At 42.5% G+C, this 10,272-nt stretch overlaps 1 protein-coding gene and 1 non-coding gene across 2 annotated transcripts; both read left to right on the forward strand.

Moving 5' to 3' along the window:
- Window positions 1-1,253: 1,253 nt before the first annotated feature.
- xkr5a (XK related 5a) lies at window positions 1,254-9,412 on the forward strand. Its single transcript, XM_077510341.1, has 7 exons — window positions 1,254-1,490; window positions 3,971-4,154; window positions 4,352-4,536; window positions 4,630-4,842; window positions 5,399-5,568; window positions 5,732-5,843; window positions 6,678-9,412. The coding sequence occupies exons 1-7, from the start codon at window positions 1,358-1,360 to the stop codon at window positions 7,616-7,618; spliced, it is 1,938 nt and encodes a 645-aa protein (XP_077366467.1). The 5' UTR covers window positions 1,254-1,357; the 3' UTR covers window positions 7,619-9,412.
- A 545-nt stretch (window positions 9,413-9,957) lies between these two features.
- trnai-aau (transfer RNA isoleucine (anticodon AAU)) lies at window positions 9,958-10,031 on the forward strand. Its single transcript has one exon. It is a non-coding gene; the product is annotated as a tRNA-Ile (tRNA).
- Window positions 10,032-10,272: the final 241 nt, after the last annotated feature.

Here is a 10,272-nt window from a genome sequence, read left to right on the forward strand (position 1 = left end):
AATGTGTAGAATTTCACAAGTTACATCATGTTAAAGATTAGATAGCTCTTAATATGAAAAGAAAAATGCACTGAGCTGTCACAATGTCTTACAATTGCAATTATGCCATCTAGTGGCAAGAAAAAGACCTCAACACAAATCAATATCACACATAATTATAACACAATTTTATGAATTATTTAAAATAAATATTTGTTTGTACATTTAGAGTAGATATAAAATTTGTGATTAATTGTGACTTAGCTATTGAAGTCATGTGATTAATTATGATTAAAAACAATTTTCATCGCCTGACACCCCTAATATACATTATATTTCCTTGCTGAAATGCTGATTGCAGCACTTTTATTTTAAAATCCATTGTAAAAAATCAGCTTTACAGATGCCGTGTCTATTTTTCCAGCAATGTATGACATTTATCAAGGCACATATAAGACAGTAGTATAAAAGTCATTTAAATCTTCCAACTGAAGGCTCACTAGAATGTTTAAAACACATTCAAAAAGTCACGGGATGTTGATTGAAAATACAAAATTGTTTGCTCTTCCCAGATGTCTAAAATGAATATAAGGCAGTGCAATCTACTACTGCCATGTATCCATCTATTGAATTTTCCATAGCATTTGTTCTCATAGGGTCATAGCTAAGCAAAATGCACATTTAATAAATAAATTCAAATAATAAAAAAAAAAAATTGAACCTAGACTCTCACAACTGTGAGGCAGACATACCAACTACACAACACAATAACAACTACCATATTGTTATTTTGTAACTAAAAATGAATGAAAACTGTTTGATGCAGATCTTTTACTGAATATTATTATTATTATTATTATTATTATTTTATTGTGCAGGTCACGGCGTACCCAATGTTGTGACCAGTTATTGATTGTATTGCTTTGGGGGTGTAAGCAGATGGTATTTATTTATCATCATGTTGCCGGTTAAGTGAATTGGAGGTGCTCCTCCATCATAACATTAGATAGCCTGCTTGGACAATAGGCCACCTGACACGCTTTAAATTGTAATTTGATGCTAGCTCAGAGTTGGGGCACAATAAGGGATAAAAGTCACGCAGAGTTTTAAAAAAGTAAAAATTGCACAAGATACAAATACGAAATAAACATTCATTTGATGGGTTTAAAAACAAACAAACGCATTTTTAGATGAGAAGAGGGCGTCAAGGGCCCACAATGGAAGAGCGGGTGAGCGTGGCCCTTTAAAAGTGCGCGGTGACGTCATCTATTCTTTGACAGCAGGCAAGCAGCGGGAGAAGAAAAGAACAGACGCACCGAGGGCGAAGGATGCGCAGGATCATGTCGCCGCTTCGGAGCCTCCCCCGCCGCCGGGCACCATGATCAGCACGTCCGAGGCGGTGGGCCGCAGGAGGCCGTCGGCGGCCCGGCGGAGCGAGCGCTGGATCGCCTGGTGCCAGGCGGCGCTGCTCGGCGTGTCGGCGCTGGTCATCGCGGCCGAGAGGAGCGCTCGTAAGTGCGCCGACCGGGCATCGGACCACGACACGCTCCGGGGTGCACATCGACTCCTAGTTTTATACCCGGATGGATGCGAGATTTTGATGACGGTTCGCTGCACTGAATGAAGGCAGGGAGCGAGGGTGGTGCCGAATGGACCACACTATTCGGACGATGATGCTAACGTGATGCAGGTTTCTATTCTAGGACTGTAAGAGCTGACCTTTAGGGGTGCTCATTTCCCAGTTAGAATTTCAAACATACCTTATCGATACAGTGGTTGGCTTTGAACCACAGAAGAATATTGTAATTTAGTTTAATTCAATTCGATACAGTTGGTTGAGTGGCTGTCGACATACAACACACTCGCGCGTGTGGGTAAAAACAAGCAGGTTGATTAGAAGACTAAATTGTCCATGTGAATTGTTGTTTGTCATTGTAAGGAAGTTAATCGAGCATAGTGATGTTCTTCTCGGCCAGGAAGTGTCAGATGCTCAGAAGGTAGCCTGCTACAACTCACTCCTCGCACAATGTACAGTAGACGTGTTTGATCGGTAGTTTGGGTTTGAAGGAGGCTATATCTTTTGTGACGGCAGTATTCTGACGCACATATGTATGCCCTGCAATTGGCTGTGACAGGCCTAAAGTGTACTCTGTCTTTTGCCCAAAGGCAACTGGGAAAGGTGCCTACCAACTACTGACCCAAATGAAAAGAAGCGGTATAGAAGATGGATGGATATATATACACATTGTAATTTATTTCAAACTAATCTAAATATAATGATACATATTGTACACTTGTTTTAGATAGATAGATAGATAGATAGATAGATAGTAGGGGTGTTAAAAAAAAATCGATTCGGCAATATATCGCGATACGATACGCACACAATTCTCGAATCAATTCAATAGGCAGCCGAATCGATTTTTTAACATCCATTTTTGATGGAAAAATATTCAACAAAACGTCTAACTTTCACACCTTAAGCATGGAAGAATGTTATATTAATGCAACATTAAGCCTTCATATTTTATTTCAATGCTGTTCAAACATGAAAAATGTTACAACCTGTTTGTTAAATACAGTGACTCACAGTTATAAGACTAGATTCAGATCAATAAATAATACATTTTCATACAAATCTTACAGTGTACATGTGCAAGTTTACTGAATGGTATTTTCTAAATTTGAGTTAAAAAAAAATCGCAACAATTGACTTGTGAATTCATATCGGGATTAATCGGTATCGAATCGAATCGTGACCTAATGAATCGTGATACGGATCGAATCGTCAGGTACTAGGCAATTCACACCCCTAATAGATAGATAGATAGATAGATAGAGCGTAGCAGTATATTGTAAAGAACTTTTACTATGATAGTCAATGCATGCTCAATCTGTTAGCTCCTCAGCTATCAACTAGCGACAAACGTGAAACTACATGAGCACTATAAGCAACCTATCAAGCATGTATTCATGGGTGAAAACATGTAACACTGCCAACAACAATCATTCTGCACTGAAAATGATGGATGACATCCTGACGAAGCAAATCAATGGGCCAAGGACAGCACATGAAAGTGGAGTGCGAATGTGACGTGTGACTTCTGTCAATGGCACCCAGCTTGAACACCAACACTAATGCTCCAAAGGGGTTAGGGTTTCACATAACTTCTAATCAGAACAATCATGGCGAAAAGGAACCCTCTGTTGTCCTTGACAAGCAGAACACTTTTGTAATTAATTAACTCATTCACTCCCAGCCATTTTCACAGAAGCAGTCCCGTTCGCTCCTGGCTGTTTTACTGGATTTTGACTGATTTTGCAAGGCCCGCAGAATATTGTGTTCTATTGCTAGCATGGAACCTATCAAAAGAAAGATTAAAGTCTCTTCTTTCATCATCAGGGAAAAAAAAAAAAAAAAAAAAGTATGTTTCTATCTGTTTCCGTTTTGCAGCAATTAGCATTAGAAGACAGCAAAGTTTCATCAGTTTTCACAAATCTATTTAAAATTGGAAGTAATTGAGCTTTTTTTCTACATGGCCCTGGTTGATCTCCTTTGCTCTGCTGCCACCTGCTGGCCGTTTGTGTAATAACTACCATTTCTGCAACCGTTCTTTGCAGTTGAGAGGCTGCATCAAAGCCTTCTGTATGCTCTAGCATTTAAAAAAAAAACAAAAAAAAACAAACAAAAAAAAAACGTATAAATACGTCTTTGGTACACTTAAAACGTAAAGAAAAACCGGATTTACACGTTATTGGGAGCAAATGAGTTAGAGGCAAATGATGACAACCCCAGTGTAACCAAGTCTGTTCTTACATAACAGAGTTGCTAAATTAGAGGACAGCTTACTTGTTGGTGCACTGAAGCTCTGTTTAAAACCTCACAAATTAGAGCGCAACTGTTTTTGGGTGCTAGAAAATGGCAACAATTGTAGTATACCATCCCTGATCAATTTTAGGTAGTTATTACTATTTTGTGTTCATTTTCCAGTGATCTACTGTATAGGGTTTTACCTTTGGAATGATGAGACCCGGTGGGCCGGTTTCACGCTGGGGCTCCTCCTCCCGGGCACTGCGGTCCAGCTGCTCAGTGTCAAATGGTACTACGACGACGGTGACGATAGGCGATGGTACCTCTCCACCATACACATTCTTCACTTGGGCATCTTCAAACGGTGAGGGACCTGGAACAAAACATGACGCATGTCAAACCTAAAAAAATATTCGGGGGAACTTTGAATTTGAAGTCGAGTGAGATATCAACGTATTTTATATCGCAAAATTATATCATCATACACGTCGTCTGGAATGCAAAGAGTCCCTATAGAGCTAGTGATATCTAAACAGTGTCTATGTCCTCCTCTGCTGGTAGGTTATGGGACTGCATGAGGTACGTGTCACGCATGCACGGCTCAGTGGCAGAGCTCGGCGCTGTCGTCATGCTGCAGGCAGACGTCGCTGCCCTTTGGCTCTTGGAGGCTCTGGTGGTCACCCTGCCCCAGAGCCTACTGCAAGCATACATTGTCATGTCCACCGACGTGGGCATCATGTCCCCAGGTGAGCACGTTACAAGCTCCCATTGCCTCCATGTTTACGATCTCAAAACAAGAAATGCATGATTTCTGTTTTTGACTGCCGTTTTCCTTACAGTGGCTTACTGTTGCGGTCTCTGCGTCCTGTCCGTTTCCTGGGCTTTGGTGCTGTACAGCCGAGCCTGCTGTCTCATCCGGCCGGGCCACCTCGCCATGCCTCCGGCAGCTCTGCTCTGCCAGCTGGTATGGAGGGCGGGCATGCTGGGTGCCAGGGTGACCTGCCTCATGTTCTTCGCCCGGGTGTTTAGCTGGTGGGTCTGCGGAGTTGCAGGTAAGCATCAGTGGATCCTACCACATCAATGTGTGTTTTTTGTTTTGTATAGTCGTAGGTCTAGCAATCAGTAATTATATTACATGGCTGGATCCTCACCTTACACGAGTAACATATTTCTCCGTCATCTTCCTGCTACGGATGCCCAAAGGACAACTTTGCAAACATAGTTAGCCCTGCTTATAGCTAGTGTCCGACGGCCGTTTACCTTTCACAGCTGGGGCCTGCAGGGGGTCATCACTGAATCCCGCCGGTTGTCGCCCTCTTCCGGTCGTTAGCCGCTCAAGCCAACCTAGGCTTGGCTAACTCCCACTAGTCGCTCTTGTTAGCTGCTCCAGCTAACTCCAACTTGCTCGGTCATTCGGCATCACCCACCGAGATGCCCCTTGCTCACGCCAAATAATATTGGTGAAGTGGTCAACTATTACACACTGTACCTTTACATTGGATCACAGAACTGTACTGACATGCGTGGGAGTTGTCTGGTAGCTTTTACACTACTCATCTGCGCCAGACAAGACACACACATCCTGTCTATTTTTACTGTGACCTGCAGGTTTTCACTGGATGACTGCCTCCTTCTGGCTGGTATCACAGCAACCAGACATCTGCACCGGGCCCTGGTGTTGGCGTGCCTTCAACGGCCTCCTGGGGCTAGTCCACGTCTTCCTCTTTCTCAACGTCAAAGATGGACCGTCACGCTTCCGCATGGCCAGCTTTTATACGGTAAGGAACTATCAAGCTGCGTTTGAATACGCAAGTTCTTCACGATCAAAAAGAATAGTATCGTGACAGTCAACAGCGCAGTCGTGGACTTCATTTTGCCTCCTTGGTGTTATGAGCTATTTTGACAATGGGAAGATGATGTGATATTGTCTTCTTCTTTCAGTTCATGCTCATCGAGAACACCACGTTGTTGCTGGCCGCCTCCGACTTACTTAGCGAAGCATCGTGGGACAATATGACCCTCCCCATCACTGTCCTATGTAGCTTTATCCTTGGTGAGTTTGCCGCACTCATGTAAACGGACACTATATCCCTGTTTCCACCAAGCAGTTCTGTTCACACCTGTGGTTTGAATTAGAAGTGCACCGATCACAATTTTCCGGCCGATCAGCAATCCCCAATCATTTAAGAAGTCTGACATGCCGATCCCGATTTTTGCCAATCCCAATTTTTTTTTTTCATAACAAGCATCATACACCTTCAGTGCTGTAGTCTTGTTTTATTGGAAAACATTGAAAAGTATTTGTGAAATAATACAGACGGGTTATTTTAACTGCACAGGAAGTAGTTCTCGCAAATAAAAATGAAAAACCTATTAGTCATGACAGCAGAAGAGGACAGTGGCTGATTTTTTTTCAGACCTGAAAGGAGGGAGATGAGATTGGTGGAAAAGATTGTTTTATTTTTCAGGGATTGGCTGATCGCCAATCACCCAAAATTAAATCAGGTCACTTACTGCTGACTTTAGGCTACTTCCGGGTCATTTCCTGTTGAAATCAGGTCACCTCCTGTTGAAATTAGGTCACTTCCTGTTGAAATCAAGCCTCTTCCGGTTCACTTCCTGTTGAAATCAGGTAACTTCCGGTTGAAATCAGGCCCCTTCCTGTTGAAATCAGGTTACTTCCTGTTGAAATCAAGCCACTTCCTGTTGAAATCAGGCCACTTTCTGGTCACTTCCTGTTGAAATCAGGTCACTACCTGGTCACTTCCTGTAGAAATCAGGTCACGCAATTGGGGCCGATCAATCGGTGCACCCCTAGTTAGAATCTAATCAAACTGAACCAAAGACCTTTGTTCAAAAAGGGTACTCCTGCTTCTATGGTTCCCAGGTGCTACCTCCCTGGTTGTCTACTACCGGTTCCTGCATCCTAAGTCAACAGAGATTGCGCAGGGTCTCCACCACCATCACATGAGTAGCACATGCATTGAACGAGGGGAGTCTTCCTTCTCTCTCGGGGACAAAAGTCTTCCGGTTGGCGGTGTACAAAACCACGGCAGCTTCTCCCTCTCCGGAGTGGCTGGTTCACTGCTGGAGCATCCGAGCACGTGTGGAGGGAGGCCAAACAGCACCTGTCCTTGCTACCACCATCATTGGCTTCTCATCCGGCTGGCCCTCAAGACAGGCGACCTGGGGAAGATCAACCGAGCATACGGGGCAGGGGGAGCAGCAGCCATTTTGCACTTGGAGGAGTACAACCAGGAGTTTAAGAGCAGCGAAGGCATCACCAGCTCAGCAGGTGGCAACTGCGAGGGCATCTCAACATCTGAGTCTCAGGGGCAAGGCATGGCACCCCTGTCCGACTGTAAAGACGAGTTCCAGACTGTGAGCGAGCCCACTTCCTTCGAACAAGCAGAGGATGACAGTTTAGAGATGGAGAGCCCGCTGGAGTCACCCGCATCGGATTTCAAGCGCAGCTCGCCAGAGGGCAAGTCTGTATTTGGAGACAGTCCGGAGCCGTATTTCTGCCCCACAGAGTCCAGTTCAACCTTGTACTTCAGCGCTGATCCCCAATCCCCCAGCAGCGCCAGTAACCCCCGCCTGGACAGGGACACTGGGGGTTCGGAACAGGGCGCGCGTCTGAATTCCATTCCAAGCGATCCGGCTCTTCATAGGGACATCCGAGGGCTAATCGGCCGGGTTGGACCGCGGTACACATCCACCCCTAAACTGGACTCGGGAGTGCTGGACTCTCCCTCCAGTGTCCCTCACCTAACCGGTCCCAGAAGGCAGCTCATAATGTCCCGGAGAGACGAAGATGAACATTTCTGACTCATTCAGGGATAGGGCGAATCCAAGCAAGTGAATCCATCACGACATTTGTAGCTTCTCGGTTTTAAAGCGAAAGGACATATCTAAAATTGAGCAATGTGAGGCAAGTATACAATGCTGTATAAAGAGGTACTTAATATATCTATAAAGAAATAGCAATATATTGCACAAGTGCTAAATTTACACATGGAGTCATTTGATGCTCCTTTAATGCTATCAGTAATAATAAGCTAATTGGCTGTGTATTGACGCACATTCAACAAACCTCTAAGCTGTACTCATTTATGAACTACCATATTCCCTTAAATAGTGACCTCCCTCCCTTCTAGCTGCTTTGTGGTCTTACATTACATGTAACCTTCACATTACAAAGTTAAACTTTGTCACCTGAGCGATAAATCAAATTATTCAATTAGAATTGATCAAAACAGAGAAACCAGGCAATAGATAGTATTCATTGACGTCACGGGATCCCAAGCCAGCCCTTCATGGTGGGTCAACTTTCCAGCGGACTCAGCTGTGTTTCTATTGTGTTTACACCGAATGTTCTTTTGTGATTGATGAATGTCATCCCCAGCTTCCTTTGTGTAAGCAAGATGTATGCGCAAGATTTAGCACAGCACTCATTGCAGCAGTACATGTTGAAACATTTGATTAGTGGATTCAATTGGATTACAAACATTTGTCGATGTTACTGCATGGCAACATCAAAATCACATATGCTCTGAGGTAGTACGGTTCAATCCCAAAACACTGACATTCTTGTCTTTTCCGTACTTTGGGCTTTTATTGGTTGCTATGTGCATTTATCATTTGTGAATTCAAGGTGAAGAATCTCGAGTTATTTTTAAACCAAGTTAGCTAGTTCCCCGACCGGCCTAGCTACTAGTGCTAGCATGTTACAACAACAACAACAACAACAACAACAACAACAACAACAACATTGTTGATTCATCACTTATTTTCCTACACTAACAACAATTTCAACATTTTGGGCTGCTGGGAAAGGAAAATAAGAGACCTCTCGAAATCGAGCATCTTGACCACCTATTAGCATCTATTTTTAGCCAGAGTTAGCCAGCGGCTCACATATATCTAGATCGCATTATGGTGAAAGCGTTTTTATTATCTTACAATGACACTTAATCAAAATGGTTAGAACACACTTTGGTAGACTTTGTCGGTTGGAAATCATTTCGATGTATCTTTCAAATTCCGGACACTTCTTTGTCCGTTTTCATTTGACATTCCATGGACCCGTGAATGGCACACAATGGTGGGGCAAATGACGTCATGTGAATACTATCTATACGTTGAAATGATTACAATCTCCGCACATGCCTCCACTTCCCCAGCTTCTGTAAAGCACAACCTGAACCATATCCCTTCTTTTTTTTTTTTTTTGTTAATCACATTATTCATAAACAAAAATCTCAGCCTCAGTATACTTGTACTGTATTGTTGGCATATAACATATCAGTTTGCTGTGCTTTGAGCTGGATTGATGTGTCAGCCTGGACATGAGGCTTTGACATTAGAAACCTGCTGTGACTTTCTTTAGTGTGTTTCCGATCTAAGAAAAGAAATTGCTATATCTAAGAAAAGAAATGCATTTTTATTTTTACTTTGCTGTGAAAAGAAGGCAATCCAAAGCCAAGCAAACATTTGCATTTCTTTTGCACTGAAGCCCTGTATGATATTTGAACTGTGAATTGCAAAGCCGCCTGTGGCTTCAAATGAGCAATAAAATGCAGACATATTGGGGTGAGTGAAATAAAGCTGTTCTGCTGTAAACTGTGACACATATTCCTTATGTGTGATGTTAATCTATTTGATAATTTTTGTAGTCTTTCCTTTTGCGTTGTGCGACTGGATATGATTTTATATAAAATGATCAACTTATTGCATTTAGTGTAGAGATAAACAAATAGGACAAATACACCACATACTGTATACATTTGGCAGATGTGTTCACATTTCTTAATTTAATATAATATAAATATAATTTAATATTTATTGGAGGCTTTTTCCAATATGGAGGCTTAATATACTCCAGAAAGTACAAAAAAATAAAAAATAAAAAGTCAATATCTCCTTCGCGGACATTCACCGTGGGGAAGGGGGCCTTGAACCGTATCATCAGCGAAAAGTGGGGGAATACTGTACACCATTTACGCTCAAGTTTGACCAAAATATTGTACAGTATTTAGTGGGTTAAAGAGGCGCTGCGAGTTAACAGCCGTGTACACTTAAAAAAGGAGCCTGAAACCTTATTATAAAATCCGGCATTCGCATATGAGCTACTACATAGATTAGAATTTTGGAAGCCAAACCATTATGGCCGGTTAGCTCAGTTGGTTAGAGCGTGGTGCTAATAACGCCAAGGTCGCGGGTTCGATCCCCGTACGGGCCAACTCGTTTTATCTTTTTTTGAACAAATAATAAATTGGAAGACACAGACTAAACGCTCAGAGATCAACAACAACAAATCCCAATCCCAAGCTTTTGCCTAACGTAAATGGACTTCGCTGAAATTTGTGTTTAGTAAATAACACATTAATAATAATTTAAACACTCAAATTCTAGGAAAAATACTTATTTAAAGCCATAGTAAGATTACAATGAAAAACTTGACATTTTAGTCATACAAAACT

Source organism: Festucalex cinctus, chromosome 21 (genome assembly GCF_051991245.1).
Source record: "Festucalex cinctus isolate MCC-2025b chromosome 21, RoL_Fcin_1.0, whole genome shotgun sequence".
Taxonomy (NCBI): Eukaryota; Metazoa; Chordata; class Actinopteri; order Syngnathiformes; family Syngnathidae; genus Festucalex; species Festucalex cinctus.

Excerpts from the sequence above, each read along its gene's own strand:
- xkr5a (XM_077510341.1), top strand. The coding sequence starts at position 1,358 with ATGATCAGCACGTCCGAGGCGGTGGGCCGCAGGAGGCCGTCGGCGGCC. Across the intron at positions 5,569-5,731 it reads GCATGGCCAGCTTTTATACG|TTCATGCTCATCGAGAACAC; the intron begins GTAAGGAACTAT and ends TTCTTCTTTCAG. Across the intron at positions 5,844-6,677 it reads CCTATGTAGCTTTATCCTTG|GTGCTACCTCCCTGGTTGTC; the intron begins GTGAGTTTGCCG and ends TATGGTTCCCAG.